At 48.0% G+C, this 23171-nt stretch overlaps 1 protein-coding gene across 1 annotated transcript in view; it reads left to right on the top strand.

Annotated features, from left to right (window-relative positions):
- Positions 1–23171, top strand: part of COL19A1 (collagen type XIX alpha 1 chain) — a 221109-nt gene that overhangs the window by 68819 nt on the left and 129119 nt on the right. Inside the window, exons 12-13 of the mRNA XM_054169651.1 lie at positions 7171–7224; positions 12712–12756. Coding sequence (XP_054025626.1) covers positions 7171–7224; positions 12712–12756 — 99 coding nt within the window. The remainder of the gene's footprint in view (positions 1–7170; positions 7225–12711; positions 12757–23171) is intronic.

A 23171-nucleotide genomic window follows, 5' to 3' on the forward strand; every position in this document is an offset into this window, starting at 1 on the left:
AGAAGAAATAGCATCATGTAGAGTGTATTAGACTGCAGGGCTTCTGCTGAACCCTTGGAAGAAGGAGAAGAGAATGCAGCCAGAGAAATGGCTGTGAGAGTAGTGGTGAGCATCTAAACAGACTTAGGGGTTTAGTGAGAGGATGATTAAAAACTCCTGCAGAGAGCTTGTGGTCCTTGGATAGTGGACTTTGTTCTTCCTGTCAGGCATCCTTGATGTGGATCCACATCCTTGATGTGGATGTGCTCAGCACCACATCTCTCTTTTCAACATCTTCAGGGATGGGAATTCAACCATCTCCCTGGGGAACCTGTACCAGCTGATGAGAACCCTCTGAGTCAAGAGTTCCTTTTAACAGCCAATCTCAACCTTCCCTGGAGCAAACTGAGGATGTTTCTTCGTATCCTATCACTTGTGATTAGGGAGAAGAGGCAGACCTCCCTCCAACTTCCTTACAGGGAGGTGTAGAGAGCAATGAGGTCTCTCCTCAGTGTCCTTTTCTCCAGACTAAACAATCTCAGTTCCCTCAGCCACTCTTCACCTGACCTATTCCTCACACCCTTCAGCAGCTATTTCTTCAGCCCCAGAAGATCCACTGATCCTGGATTCACAAGCAGGGAACTGCCTCTTCATCCAAAGCCTAGCCTGCCTTCCAAAATGCACCAAATGCCAAAAGGCCTTGTTTGGGAATTGAGGAGAGATTCCTTGGCAAAGTCTTACATTTCCAAATGTAAATGAAGACTTGAAAGCTATCTTGAACTGCTTCAGTTATCAGTAGTTGATAGGAGCTTTGCAGCTGTTCAAGCACACCAACAATGTGGTATGTCAGGGGAAAAAAAACAACCCACGTTTGAGTTAGTGCCTAGAGCAGAAATTTCAGTCTTGATGTGATCTACCTATTTGGGATTCAACTAAAATCTTTGGTTTGTCTGCTACATATCCATGTGGTTAGACAATAGAGTTCAATAGTCTGTGGAATACTTCTTTGTTAGTGTAAATTGACTCTGCCTCCTGAATTTTCAGGTTATGGAAATCACAGAACTGTCAGGGTTGGAAGGGACCTCAAGGAACAACCAGTTCTAACCCCCCTACCATGGCCAGGGACACCTCACACTATAGCAGGTTGCTCACAGCCACATCCAGCCTGGCCTCAAAAACCTCCAGGGATGAAGCTTCCACCACCTCCCTGGGCAACCTGTGCCAGTGTCTCACCACCCTCATGGGAAAGAACTCTTCTTAGCATCCAATCTAAATTTCCTCTCATCTAGCTTGGATCCATTTCCCCAGTCCTATCACTCCCTGACACCCTAAAAAGTCCCTCCCCAGCTTTCTTGTAGCCCCCTTCAGATACTGGAAGGCCACAACTAGGTCTCCTCAGAGCCTTCTCTTCTCCAGACTGAACAACCTCAATTCTCTCAGCCTGTGCCTATAAAAGAGGAGCTCCAGCCCTCTGATCATCCTTCTCTGGATGGTGGTGGTAAAGATGGGAATTCCTACAACAAAAAATACCCTCTGCCATCTATGAAGTTGGCCAATGCTGTTTATCTTGCTAATAGAAGCTTGGGGCTCCAATTCTTGCACTGAATATGAGTCATAATACATTTGATTATTTTGACAATACCTCAGTAATTCATTAGTACTGGGTATTAGGAAGAGGAAGAGCGTGTCCAGCAGGTTGAGGGAGGTTCTCCTCCTGCTCTTACTCAACCCTAGTTAGACTACATCTGGAATCCTGTGTCTAGTTGTGGGCTCCGTGCCTCAAGAGGGACAGGGAACCGCTTGAGAGAGTCCAACAGAGAGCTAAGTGGATGGTTAAAGGACTGGAACATCTGACTTACAAGGACTTTCAAGACCTGTCTGATTGTGATAGAACAAGAAGGAATGGCCTTAAGCTGCCACTGGGTAGGTTTAGACAGGATATTAGGAAGAATTGTTTCCCAGCAAGAGTGGTCAGGCATTGGAATGTGCTGCCCAGGGAGGTGGTGGAGTCACCAATCCTGGATGTGTTTAAAGGTGGTTTGGATGTGGTGCCTGGGGATATGGTTTAGGGGTGAACCTTGTAGAGTAAGGTTATTGGTTGTTCTTGATGATCCTGAGGGTCTTTTCCAACCTCCATGTTTCTGTGATTGTGTGTTCCTTTGTGCCCTGCCCTAGGAGACCCTGCTTTGGCAGGGGGGATTAGAATCAATGCTCTCCAGAGGCCCCTTCCAGCCCCTACCACTCCATGATTCTACAAAACATCAGTAGGTTCTCCTTTTGGACCATCACCGTTCCATCAGGGGCTCCTAACCATCAGCAGAAGCCGGTGTAATGAACCAAGGAAACCTTCCAGCAGGCTAAGCAAGGTGTCAGCTAATGGTGTGGGATTGGTGTGGGGTTTTAATTTGTTGAAGGTAGAAGCTGTGCCCCCACTGGCTCTCTACGTGCTCCGTGGGGGAGGATGCTGCGGGAGGCCTCTGACCGAATGTTGTTGAACATTCCTCTCCATTTCTGCCATGCTAAAAATAGTTGTCCTGCTTTTAAAACACTGGGCTAGTAGATTATTCCAGGGCTCTGTCATACTCAGGGTAATGGAAGGCAAACACCCATAAATTAGCAGAACAGTAAGTAGGGTTTGACCACACTGATTTTCCTTCTATTGAGATGAGTTTCCTTGTTAGTAACCCCAGGGTGCCAAAGCTTTTCTCCTGGCAGTGCCCCAGGAAGCTTTAAAAGCTTTGGGGTTTCATATTGAGGATGGAGAAATATCCAACTGCTTCTTGGTGGTTTTGTGTTGGGTTTTGTTAGTGGTTGGTTGGAGAGGGACCTGGGAGTGCTGGTGGATAACAAGTTCTGCATGGGACGGAAATGTGCCCTGGTGGCCAAGAAGGCCAATGAGATCCTGGGGTGTATTAAGAAGAGCATGTCCAGCAGATCCAGAGAGGTTCTCCTCCCCCTCTACTCTGCCCTGGTGAGACCTCAGCTGGAATATTGCATCCAGTTCTGGGCTCCCCAGATTAACAGGGACAGAGATCTGCTGGAGGGAGTCCAATGGAGACTACCAGGGTGATTAGGGGACTGAAGCACTGCCTGGTGAGGAGAGACTGAGGGACCTGGGGGTTTTTAGTCTGGAAAAGAGAAGACTGAGAAGGGATTTAACAGATGTTTATAAATATCTTAGGGCTGGGGGTCAGGAGGGAGGGGACAGGCTCTGCTCACTTGCTCTCTGGGATAAGACAAGGAACAATGGATGTAAGCTGCAGCACAGGAGGTTCCACCTCAACACAAGGGGGAACTTCTTTACTGTAAGGGTCACAGAGCACTGGAACAGGCTGCCCAGAGAGGTTGTGGAGTCTCCTTCTCTGGAGACTTTCAAGGCCCTGTCTGGATGTGTTCCTCTGTGACCTGAGCTAGGTTGTATGATCCTGCTCTAGCAGGGGGGTTGGACTTGATGATCTCTTTGGGTCCTTTCCAACCCCTGACATCTGTGATCCTGTGATTCTTTTGGTTTGGGTTTTTGTTTTGTTTGGGCTTTTTCCTCCTTATTTTAGTTTTGCAGGATCCTCTCTGCAAAACCCTTCAAGTCTGCTGCAGTAATTGTTTCACTTTCCCAGCCTTACAGAGGATCTCACAAGGTCCCAGCGTGTTTGCCACTATAAATCATGTTAATGCCTAAAATATTCCAAAAAGCAAAACACATTCCCAGTGATTGATACAAGTTGCTCTCAGCTTCATTTTTTTTTTCTTCAGTGATTAGATAATGTGATGCCTGATTCCTTTTTGGCACCAGATAGTTTGCTGCTGCAAGTAACCAATGCACTTAGGAAAGGTCATACTTTTATCTGGGCACACAAGTTCACATACTTGTGTGCTAAGATAACCTCTCCTTTGAATCTGCTTTGTTTCTTTTGATGTGAAGCACACTCACACCACTAAACTGGGTGGGAGTCTTGGTCTGCTTGAGGGTAGGAAGGCTCTCCAAAGGGATCTGGCCAGGCTGGAGTCATGGGCTGAGCTCAGCTGTATGAGGTTCAACAAAGCCAAGTGCTGGGTGCTGCACTTGGGTCACAACCGCCCCATGCAATGCACCAGGCTAGGGGCAGAGTGGCTGCAAAGTTGCCCAGCAGAAAAGGACCTGGGGGAGCTGGTTGGCAGCAGCTGAACATGAGCCAGCAGTGTGACCAGGTGTCCATAGAGGCCACCAGCATCCTGGCCTGGATCAGGAATGGTGTGGCCAGCAGGAGCAGGGAAGCAATCATGCTCCTGTCCTCAGCACTGGTGAGGCTGCGCCTTGAATACTGAGTTCAGTTTAGGGCCTTTCATTCCAAGAAGGACATTAAGGTGCTGGAGCATGTCCAGAGAAGGGCAACAAAGCTAATGAGGGGTCTGAAGGGCAAGTCTTGTGAGGAGCAACTGAGGGAACTAGGGTTACTCAGCCTAGAGAAGAGGAGGCAGAGGGGAGAGCTCATTGCTCTCTACAACTCTCTGAAAGGAGGTTGGAGTGAGGTCAGAGTCAGTCTTTTTCTCTAGTATGAGCAAGAGGAAATGGCCTGAAACTGTGCCAGGTGAGGTTTAGGTTGAAGATTAGGGCGAATTTATTTACTGAAAGCTTAATTCAGCCCTGGAACAGGCTGCCCAGGGAGGTGGTGGAGTCACTATCCCTGGAAGTGTTCACAAGAAGTGTGGACATGGCACTTCAGGACATGATTTAGGGGGCATGGTGGTCTTTGGTTGATGGTTGAACTCAAGGATCTTAGAATTCTTTTCCAACTGAAACAATTCTATGGTTCTATAACTTCTATTTAGGGAAAAAACCAACACCCTAGCTAAAACTGCAAGGCAAGGTGTAAAAGTTAATGCAAATGCATTGTAAGCAAGTTGCTAAGAGCACAGATACAAAGCATCTTACTCCAGCTGGAAAACCTTTCGGTCTGAGCTGCACTTCTAAGTTTAGAAGTTGCTGCAGTGCAAATGCAGACTGCAAAAATCAATTTGAAATGCCTGGTCATGGTGCTTTGGGATGTGGTTTAATGGCCATGGTGGTGTTAGGTTGAACTCAATGATCTTAGAGGTCTTTTCCAATCAAAACAATTCTATGATTCCATGACACTGGCACAGGTTGCCCAGGGAGGAGGTGGAAGCCTCATGCCTGGAGGTTATGAAGGCCAGGCTGGATGTGGCTGTGAGCAACCTGCTGTAGTGTGAGGTGTCCCTGGGCATGGCAGTGGGGTTGGAACTGGATGATCCTTGAGGTCCCTTCCAACCCTGACAATTCTATGATTCTATGATGAATACATTAAGAAGCATAACTATAAATACACTGCAAGTTCAAGCAGACACATTGTGAAGAATTTTAATAAGAATCAGTATTGATGCAGGAGGCTATTCCTGCATTGTTGTGTGGAAGGGATAATCACAGGCTCACAGGATGCTAAGGGTTGGAAGGGACCTCTGGAGATCTTCAAGTCCATCTCCCCTGCCGGAGCAGGACCACAGAATCCAGCATAGGTCACACAGGGACACATCCAGACAGGGCTGGAAAGTCTCCAGAGAAGGAGACTCCACAACCTCTCTGGGGAGCCTGTTCCAGTGCTCTGTGACCTTTATAGTAAAGAAGTTCTTCCTCGTGTTGCAGTTTCCATCCATTGCCTCTTGTCCTATCCCAGGGCAAAAGTGAGCAGAAGCTATGCCTGTCCCTTCCTTCCTCACCCCAGCCCTCAGATATTGATAGACATTGATCAGATCCTCTCTCAGCCTTCTCCAGACTAAACAGCCCCAGGCCTCTCCTCACCAGGCAGTGCTCCAGTCCCTTCAGCATCCTTGTAGCCCTCCCTTGCACTCTCTCCAGCTGATCCCTGTCCCTCCTGAACTGGGAGCCCAGAACTGAATGCAAAACACCTAGGCTTTGCCTCCACCAAGAAAACCCACACCAAACCCACAACCAAACAGTGGTTTGGGATTTTTGTTGCTTTACAGTGATTCAATACAGCAGGGAAGATTAAATATTATCTGGTAACTATTAGACTGTGAAGAACTTTTCTGCATTCACATTGTAAATCTGGAGAAAATGAAGGGCTAAGGATTCCTTCTGCTGATTAATTGGAATTATTTCCCCCCCTCCTCCAGCATGCTAGCATCTATTTTTACAGAGGAGAGCTGGAAGGAAGATGTTGGAAACTGTGCCATGAGTGGAGTTAAGCAAAATGCCATTTTAACAAGCTGTCCTAAGCTGTATTTTTAATTGTTGCCTATCATGACTGCCCTGTATTTATTTGCTTAATTGCTTGGATCATTTTGATGAGTAATTTGCCTTTGATTGGCTCCCTCTCTCATTAAGAGACTGGAGGTTTGGTTCTTTGTTCTTTTTCTGTTGTGAGTCTGTGAGACATTTGTCTTCTGCTTGGCTTGGAATTCCACAAGTGAACTTTCCAGGCTGTCTTTTGTTGCTGGATTCTGGCTTGGCTAGAAAAGTGAGTTAGATGATGTGCAAGTGACTAGAGCAAACTTCTGTCAAGCAATTAAGAGCCATGAGTGGCATGGAGAAAGCTTTTGACTTGATCGTCCCGGAGAGTTACTAGGATGATGAAGGGACTGGAGCACTGCCTTGGGAGGAGAGGCTGAGAGCCCTGGGGCTGCTTAATCTGGAGAGGAGAAGGCTGAGAGGGGATTTAATAAATGTCTATAAAATATCAGGGCTGGGGGTCTGGAGGGGACAGGCTCTGCTCACTTGTGCCCTGGGATAGGACAAGGGGTAATGGATATAAACTACAGCAGAGGAGGTTCCACCTCAACATGAGGAGGAAATTCTTCACTGTGAGGGTCACAGAGCCCTGGAGCAGGCTGCTCAGAGGGCTTGTGGAGTCTCCTCCACTGGAGACTTTCCAGCCCTGTCTGGATGTGTTCCTGTGTGACCTGTGCTGGATTCTGTGGTCCTGCTCTGGCAGGGGGCTTGGACTGGAAGTTCTCCAGAGGTCCTTTCCATCTCCAAATATCCTGTGAGCCTGTGACTTTAGAATTCTTTAGTAAGTCTTCTAAACTCCCCCTTTAAGTCATGTTGGCATGGATGGATTCTTCCAACTGGCCTCAGCTTAGTATCTCTGGATTAACTGAGACCAAAATGAATGGGCTTCACAGTGGCATGTTTAATTAATCTGTCATTGACATTGATGGCTTATGTACATTTTGTTTCAGGGGGAAGCTGGCTTAATAGGTGCTCCTGGTGTACCTGGTCCTACTGGTTCCAAGGTAAAAGAAAACTAAACCACCACCAAAACCCCCTCAACGCCCCCCCAACCAAATAAACCAAACCAAATCACCCCAAGACCAGTCTCTGTTCAGGCTTTTCCACTCTGGGTATCATTTTTTGTGGCTGTCCAGTAGCTACATAAATTGTATTGCAATTACACCTCCAGTTCCTGGGCTGTACAATGTGGCAGAGGAACTTCTCTTTCAGAAGGCAAAGGGTGCATGGTGCAGTGACAGAAACCTGCCTGTCAGTATTATTTGGGGTAATCAGAGTCATGGAATGATTTGGGTTGGAAGGGACCTCCAAAGGTCATCTAGTCCAAGCCCCTGCAGTGAGCAGGGACATCCTCCACTAGATCAGGTTGCTTGTCTTGCCATATTGAACCTGACCTTGAATATCTCCAAGGATGGGACCTCAACTGCCTCCCTGGGCAACCTGTTGCAGTGTTCCAGCACCCTCATGGTGCAGAACTTGTTCCTAATATCCGATCTAAATCTCTTCTGGTTTCAAACCATTGCCCCTCGTCCTATCACTGCAGGCCTTTGGAAAGAGTCCCTCTGCAGCCTTCTTGTAACCCCTTTCAGGTACTGGATTAAAAGCAGTTGCCTAAGTCTCAGAGCTGTGCAAGTCCACAAGACAGCAGATTCAGAAATCAAAGACTGAGAGTGCCACGATCTCAGGAAAATGAGACAAGGAATGGCCCTGCTGCTTCCACTCCTCATCTTTTGCTCCAGAGGTGGAGTATTGTAGAGTGGCCAGAACTTGGGGACTTCTTAGGGGGTCAGGGAGGGATAGGTCTGGGGAGAATGGAAAAAACTAGAAGTGGGTAGATTCAGATTGGATGTTAGGAAGAAGTTCTTCCCCATGAGGGTGGTGAGAGACTGGCACAGGTTGCCCAGGGAGGTGGTGGAAGCCTCATGCCTGGAGGTTTTGAAGGCCAGGCTGGATGTGGCTGTGAGCAACCTGCTGTAGTGTGAGGTGTCCCTGGCCATGGCAGGGGGGTTGGAACTGGCTGATCCTTGAGGTCTCTTCCAACCCTAACAACTCTATGATGCTGTGATTCTGTAACTTGCAAAACAAGACATCTGTGTCATAGACCTTGGTAATATTTGTTAAAGCTGCTTGGCTGTTTTCATGGTCACATTTTGTTTTCTGTTGGTTGCAGCTGTGTTGAAATCTAAGTCCTTGGAATGAAATCTTAATGCCTGCCCAGCTCATCCCTTTTAGAAAATCATAGGGGAAATAATTCTTGCTACTTCCACAAATTAAGGGACTACACACACAAAAAAATCCCCACAGTATTTTAGTCAGCTTAAGAACTGAAGGAAGTACTCTGCAGCATGACCTTGATGCAGAGGAATGATATAGAATAGAACAATGTATAGAATCATAGAGTCATAGAATCAACCAGGTTGGAAGAGACCTCCAAGATCATCCAAGTCCAACCAATCACCCAGCCCTATACAATCAGCTACACCATGGCACCAATCTACTAGACCATGGCACATGTAGGATAGGATAGGATAGGATAGGATAGGATAGGATAGGATAGGATAGGATAGGATAGGATAGGATAGGATAGGATAGGATAGGATAGGATAGAATAGACAAGGTTGGAAGAGACCTTTGAGATCAAGTCCAACCTATCACCCAACACCACCTAATCAACTAAACCATGGCACCAAGCACCCCATCCAGTCTCCTCCTAAACACCTCCAATGATGGCAACTCCACCACCTCCCTGGGCAGCACATTCCAATGGCAAATCTCTCTTTCTGTGAAGAACTTCTTCCTAACATCCAGCCTGAACCTCCCCTGGCACATCTTGAGACTGTGTCCTCTTGTTCTGGTGCTGGTTGCCTGGGAGAAGAGACCAACCCCAACCTGGCTACAACCTCCCTTCAGTTAGTAGTAGAGAGCAAGAAGGTCTCCCCTGAGACACCTCCCTGCCCAGGGAGGTGGCTGAATCCCCGGGCCTGGAGGAGTTTCAAAGAGGCAGAGATGTGGTGCTGATGGCCCTGGTTTTGCACCAGCCTTGGAAGAGTCAGAGAATGGTTGGACTGAATGATATTGAAGGTCTTTTCTGACTGAAAAGACTCCATGAGTCTGTGGCTTGTACTGGAGGCATACTGAAAGCACAAAAAATCCAACCAGTAATCCTGCGGTGAATATCAAGATGTGTAATCACTTTTGGAGGGCACTTCCAACCCAGACCATTCTATGCAAGGTCCTGCAGCTGTGTCAGGGCAATCCCAAGCAGCAATGCAGGCTAGGCAGGGACTGGCTTGAGAGCAGCCCTGAAGAAAAGAACCTGGGGGTGCTGGTGGGTAAGAAGCTCAACATGAGACACCAGTATGCACCAAGGCTCTGGTTGGCTTTCTGGGCTGCATCAAGAAAAGCATAGCCAGCAGGTCAAGGGAGGTGGTTCTCCCCCTCTACTCTGTTCTGGTGAGACCCCACCAGTTCTGGAGTCCCTAGTGCAGGAAGGATCTGGAGGTGCTGGGGTGTGTCCAGAGAAGGGCCACAAGGATGAGCAGAGAGCTGAAGCTGCCCTGCTATGAGGACAGACTGAGAGAGGTGGAGCTGTTCAGTCTGCAGAGGAGAAGGCTCCGAGGAGACCTAATTGACGTCTTGCAGTATCTGAAGGGGGCTACAAGAAAGCTGAGGAGGGACTTTTGAGGGTGTCAGGGAGTGATAGGACTGGGGGGGATGGATCCAAGCTAGAGGAGAGGAGATTTAGATTAGAAGTTAGGAAGAAGTTCTGCCCCATGAGGGTGGTGAGACACTGGCATAGGTTGCCTAGGGAGGTGGTGGAAGCCTCATCCCTTGTAGGTTCTGAAGGCCAGGCTGGATGTGACTGTGAGCAACCTGCTGTAGTGTGAGGTGTCCCTGCCCATGGCAGGGGGTTGGAACTGGATGACCCTTGAGGTCCCTTCCAACCCTAACACTTCTATGATTCTTTGGTGACAGTTCTGTGATTAAAACTGCAACTGGCACATCAGGGGAAAATATTTTCTCCTCTTTGCTTGGTGGTGCTGCATCTGATATGCTGGGTCATGTATGAGAACTCTTCCATCTTCACTTTTTTGAGACACATTGAGACACCAGAGAGGATCCAGCAGGGAGCAGGCTCTAGAAAACCAAACATTTGAGGAGAGTTTCAAGGAGCTAAGTTTGCTGAGTCTGGCAAAGAGGAGGCCAAGGAGCAATAGAGACTGTCCTGCAAGCCCAAGGATTCTCAAGGACAGCTTCCCCAAATGCCAAGAGCAGTCCAGGCTGATGTGCAGGGAGTTGAGTGAGTAGGGCAGAAGGCCAGCAGGGATGAGCAAGGAGCTCCTGACTGAGCTCAGATGCAAGAAGTAAATAGTGAACTCAGGGGTGAGCCACCCAGCAAGAGCACAGAAACACTGCCAGAGCATATGGTGATGGAGTCAGAAACCCACAAATTCATCTGGAGTGGAAACTAATGAGGAATTTCAAGGGCAGCACGAAGGACTTCTGTTAACTGCATCCATAGCAAAACCAAGGCTGAAGGAAAGGTTGAGCCAAGGCCAAGAGCACCTGAAGAGCCCAGCATCAAGAATAGTGTGGCCAGCAGGAGCAGGGAAGTCATTGTGCCCCTGTACTCAGCACTGGTTAGGCCACACCTTGAGTGCTATGTCCAGTTTTGGGCCCCTCAGTTTAAGAAGGACATTGAGACACTTGAATGCGTCCAGAGAAGGGCAACAAAGCTGGGGAGGGGTCTGGAGCACAGCCCTGTGAGGAGAGGCTGAGGGAGCTGGGGTTGCTTAGCCTGGAGAAGAGGAGGCTCAGGGGAGACCTTCTTGCTGTCCACAACTACCTGAAGGGAGGCTGTAGCCAGGTGGGGGCTGGTCTCTTCTCCCAGGCAAGCAGCACCAGAACAAGAGGACAGAGTCTCAAGCTGTGCCAGGGGAAGTTTAGGCTGGCGGTGAGGAGAATGTTCTTCCCAGCAAGAGAGATTGGCCATTGGGATGTGCTGCCCAGGGAGGTGGTGGAGTCCCCATCCCTGGAGGTGTTCATTGGTGAAAACCAAGGCAAAGAAAAAAAAAAAGGCATCATAGAATCAACAAGGTTGGAAAAAACCTCAAAGATCATCAAGTCCAACCTGTCACCCAGCACCTCAGGACTACTGAACCATGGCACCAAGTGCTACATCCAATCCCCTCTTGAAGTTTCCCTTCAAGCCTTGCAGGTGCCTTAAGCCTCCTAGCAGAGTGTGTGAGAATGGAGCACTGCCTGCTGAAGGGCAAGAGAGTGTTTAAGGAGCACTTAAGCTGCTTGGACATCAATGAGTCCTTCAGAATTCTTAAAGCCAAGAAAATCCCTCAGGCTGAATGGAAAAAGTGATGGACTGGTGTGAATTGACAAAAGTATGGAAAGCTGTCTCCTTTTCTTGTGGATTCTCATACCTTTTTGAATGAGCGAGACCCACTATCCAATTGATTTCTTCTGCTTTAATCCCATAAGAAACAGTCAGTGAAATAAAACTGCTTTAAAGATTGGTAACAGAGAGCTGGGCACCCTCAGCATATCTGCTGATGATACCAAGCTGTGTGGTGCACTGGACTTGCTTGAGGGAAGTGATGCCATCCAGAAAGACCTTGATGGGCTTGAGAAGTGAGCCAGTGCCAACTGCATGAGCTTCAATGAGTCAAAGAGGAAGGTCCTGCATCTGGCTTGGGCCAATCCCAAGCACAAATCCAGGCTGGGTGCAGAGCGGGTTGAGAGCAGCCCTGAAGAAAGAGACTTTGATGCATTGATTGCTGAGCAGCTCCCCAGGAGCCAGCAGTGCCCTCCTGCAGCCCAGCAGGCAGCTGTGTGCTGGGCTGCATCCAGAGCAGTGTGGGCAGCAGGGCAGGAGAGGGGATTCTGCCTCTGGGCTCTGCTGAGACCTCACCTCCAATCCTGCCTCCAGTTCTGGTGTCCCCAGCATGAGAAGGACACAAAACTGCTGGAGTGAGTCCAGAGGAGGCCACAAAGATGATCCAGGGGCTGGAGCAGCTCTGCTGTGATGAGGATAGGCTGAGGGAGCTGGGGGTGTTCAGCATGGAGAAGAGAAGACTCCAGGGGGACCTTAGAGCTGCCTGCCAATGCCTGAAGGGATTCTGCAGGAAGACTGCAGAGAGACTTTTGCTGAGGGTGTCTGGAGACAGGACAAGGGGGAATGGTTTGAAGCTGAAGCCAAGCAGGGTCAAACTGGAGCTGAGGAAGAAGTTCTCCAGTATGAGGGTGGTGAGACTCTGGCACAGGCTGCCCAGGGAGGCTGTGGCTGCCTCCTGTCTGGGGGTGTTCAAGGCCAGGTTGGATGAGACCTTGAGCATCTGAGTCTAGCTGAGAGGTATCCCTGGGCACGGTGGGGAGGTTGGAGTAGATGATACCTGAGGTCCCTTCCAACCTGAGCCATTCTAGGATTACTTGAAGAATATTTGTGTTTGAGATTTATGTTTTATCATTGTGTGTTGCAGGGGGAGCGTGGCTTTACAGGCAGCAAAGGTGAAGAAGGTGAAAAGGTAAATTACTCTGTGCATGTTCATTATAGCTTCAATTTAACAGTTTAATAGGTGGCTATCCAAATAGAGCTTGGTGCTGAAGGCCTTCCTTAACTGTTTCATGAATGAAATTCTTACCTTTATTTTTTTCTTGCCTTGTAAATTATTCCTGAGATGCTGAAAATGAGCCAGGAGGTTTTCAGGCAGGTTAATCGGAATCTACAGTAGGAAGATGTTTTTTGTGGTTGCTAAGATTTAATTATCAAGTAATAAGCAAATTTAATCACATTTCACAGGATTACAGGATATTAGGGGCTGGAAGAGACCTCCAGAGGTCATCAAATCCAAACCCCCCTGCCAGAGCAGGATCATAGAATCCAGCACAGGTCACAGAGGAACACATCCAGACAGGGCTGGAAAGTCTCCAGAGAAGGAGACTCCACAAGCCCTCTAGGGAGCCTGTTCCAGGGCTCTGGGACCCTCACAGTCAAGAAGTACTTCCTCATGTTGAGGTGGAACCTCCTGTGCTGTAGTTTATACCCATTGCCCCTTGTCCTGTCACAGGGTACAACTGAGCAGAGCCTGTCCCCTCCCTCTTGACTCCCAGCCCTCAGATATTGGTAGACATTTATTAAATCCCCTCTCAGTCTTCTCCTTTCCAGACTGAACAGCCCCAGGGCTCTCAGCCTCTCTGCATCTGGCAGTGCTCCAGTCCATTCAGCACCCTTGTAGCCCTCCCTTGGGCTCTTTCCAGCAGATCCCTGTCCCTCCTGAACAGGGCAGCCCAGAGCTGGATGCAATATTCCAGGTGAGGTCTCACCAGGGCAGGGTAGAGTGGGAGAAGAGCCTCCCTGGATCTGCTGGACACACTCCTCTGAATGCACCCCAGGATCCCACTGGCCTTCCTGTAATCAAATCACCAAATTTATTCATCAAATGTACCAGAACCATCACCACTGGACTCCAGTAGTGTTTACTGGCGTCTTATTTCTATGGTAACCAGGAAAGGGTTGTTTCTGCAGTATGCAATGTGTGATGAGATGAAATCTAGGTATTTATAGCCCTTAATTGTTGCTTTTGTACATTACAAATGAGCTGTTGTAGAAACTTATTGTGCTGATCCTGACTACTAAAGGTTTTAAACACTTCCCCCCCCCCCAAGAACATAAATTTAGGACAATAACAAAATTTGCTACATCTGAAAGGATGCCTGAGTGAAGTGGGTGTTGGTTTCTTCTCCCTGGTTTCAGGTGATAGAAGGAGAGGAAGGGGAGGTGGTGGAGTCACCATCCCTGGAGGTGTTCAAGAAACCTGTGGCCATGGCACCTGGGGACATGGTTTAATGGCTGTGGTGGTGTTGGGTTGATGTTTGGAGAAGATGATCTCAGAAGGCTTCTCCAACCCAAACAGTTCTATGATCACAAGTGGCTGCCAATGAATTTTCATTGCCATACCTCTGTCTACCTACACAATAGCTAATAATAGTTTTGTCTCTGGCACACATCAGTCCTGAGCAGGCTGCCCAGAGGGGTTGTGGAGTTTCACACACACTCACAGACTCACCAAGGTTGGAAGAGACCTCAATGATCATCAAGTCCAACTTGTCACCACAGACCTCATGACTAAACCATGGCACCCTCTTGAACACCTCCAGGGATGGTGACACCACCACCTCCCTGGGCAGCCCCTTCAATGGAGGCTCTCATCTGGATGTGGTCCTGTGTGATCTGCCCTGGGTGGTGCTGCTTTGACAGAAGGGTTGGACTCAGTGATATCTGGAGGTTTCTTCCAACCCCTAACATTCTGTGATTCTGTCTCAGAGTGAATTAGTTTGACTGCTTCTGGCCAAGCTGAATGCAGGTGCCTTTACCTCTTCCTCAAACTAGAAATTGAGTCCCTCTGCCTGATGGGCTGACACATTGCCCTAAGGAGATTCTTAATCTCTCAACAGCCATAAAAAGATACTTCTGAGTGTAAATTCCAGGCAAAAGCCTTTTCTTGTTCTTCACCTGTCGTGTTGGAAATGGAGCTTGAAGCTTGAACTGTCCTTACTGCAGTTCTGCAGTGGCCAGAAACAGTTCCAAAGCTTATACAATAAAATGGGAACTGAAGTAGCCCTCTGGAAGGCTGTTTTGGCTGATAGAATGGCAGCTTGGATTGCTCTCAGTGATGCAACCTAATCTTCTTGTGTGGCTTCAGACAGTTAGAGGTCTTCACAGGTCATGAAAGTCAAGTCAGTGTTGAGGGACAAGTGGAAGGAAGATCCTGTTCCTGGCTTCCCTCACAGGATCACAGAGTGTTAGGGGCTGGAAGGGACTGCCACAGATCATCCAGTCCAACCCCCCTGCCAGAGCAGGAGCACCTAGAGCAGATCACACAGGAACACATCCAGGTGGGTTCTGAATATCTCCAGAGAGGGAGACTCCACAACCCCCCTGGGCAGCCTGTTCCAGGCCTCTGTCACCCTCACAGTGAAAAAATTCTTCCTCCTGTTTCCATGGAACTTCCTAAGCCTCAGCTTCCAGCACTGCCCCTTGTGCTGGCACTGGGCATCACCCAGCAGAGCCTGGCTCCAGCCTCTGGGCACTCATCCTGCACATCTTTATCAACATGAATGAGGTCACCTCTCAGGATCTTCCTCTCCCAGCTACAGAGCTTTCAGCTCCCTCAGGCTCTCCTCATAAGGAAGATGTTCCACTGCCTGCAGCATTTTTGTGGCTCTCTGCTGGACTCTTTCAAGCAGTTCCCTGAGGTCCTTCTTGAACTGAGGGGCCCAGAACTGGACACAATATTCCAGATGTGGCCTCACCAGGGCAGAGTAGAGGGTGTGGAATTAAAGTTACAATAGTGATAGCTTTTGGTGGAAACTTCAGCTCCTAACCATGTAACTGCCTGCCTGCTGCTTTGTCACTAGTTATGGTTGATCAGAGTTTGACAGCTTGAATTAAGAGCCTTGTCTTGGATCACAGATAGTTTCTCTGTGCTTCACTTCACTGTTAGGGGAGAAAAAAAGGGGGAAAAAAAAGGTGCAGAACAGCTTTTCTGCTGAATTTATGTCTCACAAAGATCAAGACTGATGGGTGCTGCTATTCTGGAAATGCTCAGACTGCAGAAGATGGAGAGTAGGTGGCAGCTTCTGAATTTTGTGAAGTGCAATCTACTGTGTGAGCTGGGCTGCTGTGGACATGGCTATGCTCACTTACCCACCATATGTCCTCAGAAGTGTCAGCCAGCTCCCCAGTGTGCACATTTTAAAGCATGATTGAAGCTGGAGGAAAGGAGATTTAGATTGAGTACTGAGAAGAAATTCTGTACAGGGAATAGGTTGCCCAGGGAGGTTGTCACAGATGCCTCCTCCCTGGAGGTGTTCAAGGCCAGGTTGGATGAAGCCTTGAGCAACCAGAGCTGGTGGGAGGTGTCCCTGCCCATGGCAAGGATGGAGTGGAATGGAATGGAATGGAATGGAATGGAATGGAATGGAATGGAATAGAATAGAATAGAATAGAATAGAATAGAATAGAATAGAATAGAATAGAATAGAATAGAATAAGTCCAAATCCAACCTATCACCCAACACCATGTAATCAACTAAACCATGGCACCAAGCACCCCATCAAGTCTTCTCCTAAACACCTCCAGGGATGGGGACTCCACCACCTCCCTGGGCAGCACATTCCAATGGCCAATTTCTCTTGCTGGGAAGAACTTCTTCCTAACATGCAGCCTAAACCTCCCCTGGCACAGCTTGAGACTGTGTCCTCTTGTTCTGGTGCTGGCTGCCTGGGAGAAGAGACCAACCCCCACCTGGCTACAACCTCCCTTCAGGTAGTTGTAGAGAGCAAGAAGGTCTCCCCTGAGCCTCCTTTTCTCCAGGATAAACAACCCCAGCTCCCTCAGCCTCTCCTCACAGGGCTTGTGCTAGATGATCTTTAGGATCCCTTCCAACCCAACCCATGCTGTGACTCTATGGCTAACAGAATTGAAGCAGGTTTAAAACCATGGAAGTTTGGTTTTGGGAGGAAGTATTCCAGTTACCAGGAAGAAAGACTTAGGAGAAGCAAACCCCAGCATCCATAGCAACTAACATTTGGAATGTGAAGATTCAGCCTCTAAAAAAAAAACAAAAAAACCCCACTTGTTGCACAGGAGTGTTTCTAACTCCACCAACAGATCTTATTTCCTTGTGGCATCCTTGTTCATCAATTCTGAAGAGCTTGTAGATTTTTTTCCTCCCCTATCTTCCCCCACCCCCCCCTCTGTGTAATTGCTCTGCAGCTGTGCTGTGCTTTCCTTCAGTTTTATGAATAAATTGTGTTTGGACACAGGCACTTGGTTCCAGCTGCTGCTGCCACTCTCTTTGCTTCATTTCCCTTGTATTAAGGCAGAGATAAAACAACCCAACCACTGCTAAGCACATTTGTGTTATGTGGAAGCTGAGTCAGCACAATTTAGGTTTTTTCAGTTTGTTTGTTTCACAGAATTGTCTGAGTTGGAAGGGACTTCAAGGATCACCCAGTTCCAACCCCCCCCACCATGGGCAGGGACACCTCACACTGCATCAGGTTGCTCACAGCCACATCCAGCCTGGCCTTCAAAACCTCCAGGGATGAGGCTTCCACTACCTCCCTGGGCAACCTGTGCCAGTCTCTCACCACCCTCTTGGGGAAAAACTTCCTAACTTCTAATCTAAATCTCCTCTCCTCTAGCTTGGATCTATTCCCCCCAGTCCTATCACTACCTACCACCCTAGAAAGTCCCTCCCCAGCTTTCTTGTAGCCCCCTTCAGGTACTGGAAGGCCACAATTAGGTCTCTTCAGAGCTTTCTCTTCTCCAGACTGAACAACCCCAACTCCCTCAGTCTGTCCTCATAGCAGAGCAGCTCCAGCCCTCTGCTCATCCTCGTGGTCCTTCTCTGGACCTTCTCTTTGTATTTAATAACTTCAGGAACTAATCAAAAGATGCAATTAAAAAATATTTCCATTGTAGCTGTTAAGAATGTATTCAGCTGCCCTTCAGTTTAAGGAAATGTATCAGTGGAAGGATCTTTATTTACCAGAGCTCACTAGGGGAGAGACTTTTTATAAGGGCTTGTAGTGATAGGATGAGAGGGAGTGGATTGAAGCTGGAGGAGGGGAGATTTACACTGGAGATTTGGAAGAAATTCTTTCCAGTGAGGGTGGTGAGACACTGGAACAGGTTGCCCAGGGAGGCTGTGGATGTCCCCTCCCTGGAGAGAAATAAATTAGAATGTTCTGATAGAATGAGAGAGAATGGAGTTAAGCTGGAAGAAGTCAGATTTAGACTGGATATTAGAAAGAAATTCTTTGCAGTGAGGGTTGGAGGTGTTCATGGTCAGGTTGGATTAGGCTTTGAGCAACCTGATCCAGTGGAGGATGGCTGTAGCCAGGAGGGAGTTGGTCTCTTCTCCACCACTTAGTAGATAGAGAAGGAGTAAGTGGAATCACATTTACTAGGGACAAGAGGACACAGTCTCAAGCTGTGCCAGGGGAAGTTTAGGCTGGAGGTGAGGAGAAAGTTCTTCCCAGAGAGAGTTGTTAACTATTGGAAGGTGCTGCCCAGGGAGGTGGTGGAGTCCTCATCCCTGGAGGTGTTCAAGAGGGGATTGGACGTGGCACTTGGTGCCATGGTTTAGTCATGAGGTCTGTGGAGACAGGTTGGGCTTGGTGATCTTTGAGGTCTCTTCCAACCTTGGTGATTCTGTGATACTGTAGGCCCCTGCCTATGGTGGGGAGGTTGGATCTAGAGTATCTTGAGAGGTCCCTTCCAAGCTCTCCCACTCTGTGATTTTGAGAGAAGAGCACAGAGAGTGACTGCTGCTCAGGAGTACGTAACCTTCGAGGAAGGACTGCATGAATGAGGATTACTTAGAGTCAGCTGGAAAGAAATATGTAAACAGTCCTCGAATCCAGAGCAGTGCTGCAGAGAGGGAGGGGATGGTGTGTTTGCTGTCTCTGTCATGCTTGCAAGACAGCAGAAGACTGAAAGTGTAGCAGGGCATCACAGAGAATCACAGAGTGGTAGGGGTTGGAAGGGATCTCTGGAGATCATCTAGTCCAAGCTCCCTGCTGAAGCAGCCTAAGATGCTGTGCAGCCATTGGGAAATTGGGTTTAATTTTAACACTGTTGTTTATCATGGAAGTAATTTCCTCTCCCAGCCATCTGCACTTTTTATCTTGGTTACAGAGGAAGGAATAAACTGCAGAGAGGCTTGCTTCATGAAAACACAAGAGATGAGATGGCCTTTAAGGATTTGACCATTTTTCTCTTAATAGCACAGAAAATTCTGCCAGGTGTTGCTTACACTGATTTCTAACTCGATAAGCACAGAGCAGAGCAAGGCAATTTCTCTTTCAGCATCTATCCTGCTGTGGTTTTAATGCCCAGTTAATGTTTTCCTATAACAGGGCAGTAAAGCTCTGGAACAGGTTGCCCAAAGTGGCTATGCAGCCTCTTGTCCCTGGTTTTTCAGGGCTTGCAACCTGGCCTGACCCCATGGCTGCAGCCTCTATTGAGCAGGAAATGGAAGTAGAGACCTCCTGAGGTCATGTCCAGCCTCAATTATTTGCACCTCAAATGCTGTGTTCAGCTTTGGGTCCCACACTAAAAGACATTGAGGTGCTTTGAGCAGGTCCAGAGAAGGGCAGCAAAGCTGGGGAAGGGTCTGGAGAACAGGGCTGGGGAGGAGCAGCTGAGGGAGCTGGAGTTGCTCCACCTAGAGATAAGGAGGCAGGAGACATTCTGGCTCTCTAGAGCACCCTGAAGGGAGGTTTTAGCCAGGTTGGGGTTGGTCTCTTCTCCTTGGTAACAAGTGACAGAATGAGAGGAAACAGCCTCAAGCTGCTCCAGGGGATGTTTAGGTTGGAGATTAGGAAAAATTTCCATACTGTGTCAGTGGTCAGGGATTGGAACAGGCTGCACAGGGTGGTGGTGGAGTCACCATCCCTGGAGGTGTTCAAGAAATGTTCAGACATGGTGCTTTGGGACATGGTTTAGTGGCCATGGTAGTGTTGGTTCGACTACTGGACTTGATGATCTTGGAGGTCTTTTCCAACCTCTATGAGTCTATGATGTTTTTTATGATTTTATGAGTAGCAAAGGTGAGTGTGGCATTTTTCTGATTCAGCACATAGAATCACAGAATTGTTGGGGTTGGAAGGAACCTCAAGGATCATCCAGTTCCAGCCCCACTGCCATGGCCAGGGACACCTCACACTACAGCAGGTTGCTCACAGCCACATCCAGCCTGGCCTTCAAAACCTCCAGGCATGAGGCTTCCACCTCCTCCCTGGGCAACCTGTGCCAGTGTCATGGAATCATAGAATTGTTTTGATTGGAAAAGACCTCTAAGATCATTGAGTTCAACCTAACACCACCATGGCCATTAAACCACATCCCAAAGCACCATGACCAGGCATTTCAAATTGATTTTTGCAGTCTGCATTTGCACTGCAGCAACTTCTAAACTTAGAAGTGCAGCTCAGACCGAAAGGTTTTCCAGATGGAGTAAGATGCTTTGTATCTGTGCTCTTAGCAACCTGCTCACAATGCATTTGCATTAACTTTTACACCTTGCCTTGCAGTTTTAGCTAGTTTTTGCCCTAAAGAAAAGTTATAGAATCATTGATAGGTTGGACATGATGATCTTGAAGGTCTCTTCCAATCTGGTTTATTCTATTCTATTCTATAGAATTGTTTCAGTTGGAAAAGACCTCTAAGATCATTGAGTCCAACCTTCAACCTAAGACCACCATGCCCCCTAAATCATGTCCTGAAGTGCCATGTCCACACTACTTGTGAACACCTCCAGGGATAGTGACTCCACCAACTCCCTGGGCAGCCTGTTTCAGGGCTGATAAAGCTTTCTGAGCCACATCCAGCCTGGCCTTCAAAACCTCCAGGCATGAGGCTTCCACCACCTCCCTGGGCAACCTGTGCCAGTGTCTCACCACCCTCATGGGGAAGAACTTCTTCCTAACATCCAATCTGAATCTACCCATTTCTACTTTTGTTCCATTCCCCCCAGTCCTATCACTCCCTGACACCCTCTGTGTGCCCAGGTGCAATTGATCCGGGGTCAACTTCTTATTGTACTGCAAGTTTTTTTGGATGGATATCTCTCAGTAAAATGATGTCAATTAAAAAGAAAAGACTTGCCTGCATTTGAGCAAGGGGAAAAAATTAGAGTGAAACTCTAATGAAACTCATTCATTATTTCCAAAGCTTCATCTTATCTTTAGGGGGTTTAATGTTTTGATTGTGCTTTTGCCTGTGTATACACATGAGAAGACAGAAAGGCTGGGGACTGTCCAGCCTAAATGGAGACCAAAAAACAGAGTCACCTGCTCCACTTTCTGCTAAATGCAGGATGTTCTTTGTGTATATATTTACTGGTTTGTGAAGCAGGGTTTGAATTATCCCAGGAAATAAGGCTTCCTCTATTTCCTTTAGCAGCAAAGTCCTAATAGATCTTAGTGTCAAGAAGATTTCCTGGAGGGTCAGCATTTTCTGCTTCACCCCCCCAACACACCTAATAAAAGCCTCCCCTGCCTATCTTCCATCCTTTCTGAACACACCAGGCTGTCAGCTTCCAGCGTGTCCCCAGCTGTGGGCCTTTATTTCACAGTCTTCACTATGCTTTGCTTCTCTTAAATAAGCCTAAGCAAGTGAGGAGGGAAACTCCTCTCTAAGATGCTAGTTGAGGTTAGTCATCATCTGATCCTTCTAATATTTTGGTGTCTGTGCCATTTAAGAAGGACATTGAGACACTTGAATGTGTCCAGAGAAGGGCAATGAGGCTGGGGAGGGGTCTGGAGCACAGCCCTGTGAGGAGAGGCTGAGGGAGCTGGGGTTGCTTAGCCTGGAGAAGAGGAGACTCAGGGGAGACCTTCTTGCTGTCTACAGCTACCTGAAGGGAGGTTGTAGCCAGGTGGGGGTTGGTCTCTTCTCCCAGGCAACCAGCACCAGAACAAGAGGACACAGTCTCAAGCTGTGCCAGGGGAGGTTTAGGCTGCATGTTAGGAAGAAGTTTTTCCCAGAAAGAGAGATTGGCCATTGGAATGTGCTGCCCAGGGAGGTGGTGGAATCACCATCCCTGGAGGTGTTCAAGAAAGGCATGGATGTGGCACTTGGAGCCATGGTTTAGTTGTCAGAAGGTGTTAGGTATTAGGTAATAGGTTGGACTTGATGATCTCTGAGGTCTTTTCCAACCTGGTTGATTCTATGATTCTGTGATTCTGGTTGAGGTTAGTCATCCTCTGGTCCTTCCAATATTTGGGTGTCTGTATCATAAATGTCAGAGATGAAACCAGACCATGCAAGACAGCTCAAGTACTGAGAAAACATCTGATCTACTTGAAAAATAGAAGCTATTACCCATGGGTAGAAGATAATGATGAAACTCTAAGCTTTATAATTAAACATAAATAAAAGTGACAGCTAAGAGAAGCTCCTGTGTGTAAGTCCAGCACTTCTGTTTGCCTCCTGTAGATTCTGCTAGAAAGCTCAGCCTGGAGAAAAGAAGGCTCCAGGGAAATCTTAGAGCAGCCTTCCAGTACCTGAAGGGGGCTACAAGAAAGCCAGAGAGAGACTTTTGCCAACAGGTTGTAGTGACAGGATGAGGGAGAATGGGTTGAAGCTGGAAGAGGGCAGATTTAGGCTGGAGGTTAGGAAGAAATTATTTGCAGTGAGGGTGGTGAGACACTGGAACAGGTTGCCCAGGGAGGCTGTGGATACCCCCTCCCTGGAGGTGTTCAAGGCCAGGCTGGATGAGACCTTGAGCAGCCTGGGTAGTGGAAGGTGTCCCTGCTATTGGCCTTCTGGGCTGCAAGTTCACACTGTTGGTTCATGTCCAGCTTCACATCCACCAGAACTCCCAAGTCCTTTTCCACAGAGCTGCTTTCTACAACCTCATCCCCCAGCCTGTATTGCTAATGTTCTGACCTGGCTGGAAGACTGTGATTTGGTCTTGGTGAACCTCATGAGGTTCACCCGGTCCTACCTCTCCAGCTCATCCAGGTCCTTTTGGATGACCTCCTGTCCCTCTAGCGTATTGACAGCACCACTCAGCGTGGTGTCATCTGCAAACTTGCTGATGATTATCAGGGCTTGATCCTGAAGTTGTGTGGTATTTGGCTTTATCTGGCCATCTTCATACTGTTTAATTCTTTTGCCCTTTGAAGCAGGCTTAATTCAGACTACCTGGTGGGAATAATCTCCAACCTACGCTAAGTGTTGAACTGTGCCTGGGAATTAGATGAGGAAATGCTAATTAAACTCTGTGAGTTGTCTGGAGGAGATTTTCACAGCTGGGGTCTATCATTTTAATAATATAGATGACCAAGTTGCAGGTCCCAGGCTGTATCACTCTTTAATTTACTTGCACATAGCCATTTGGTCAGATTAAAGGTTCATCAGGC

Source organism: Dryobates pubescens, chromosome 2 (genome assembly GCF_014839835.1).
Source record: "Dryobates pubescens isolate bDryPub1 chromosome 2, bDryPub1.pri, whole genome shotgun sequence".
NCBI classification, from domain to species: domain Eukaryota; kingdom Metazoa; phylum Chordata; class Aves; order Piciformes; family Picidae; genus Dryobates; species Dryobates pubescens.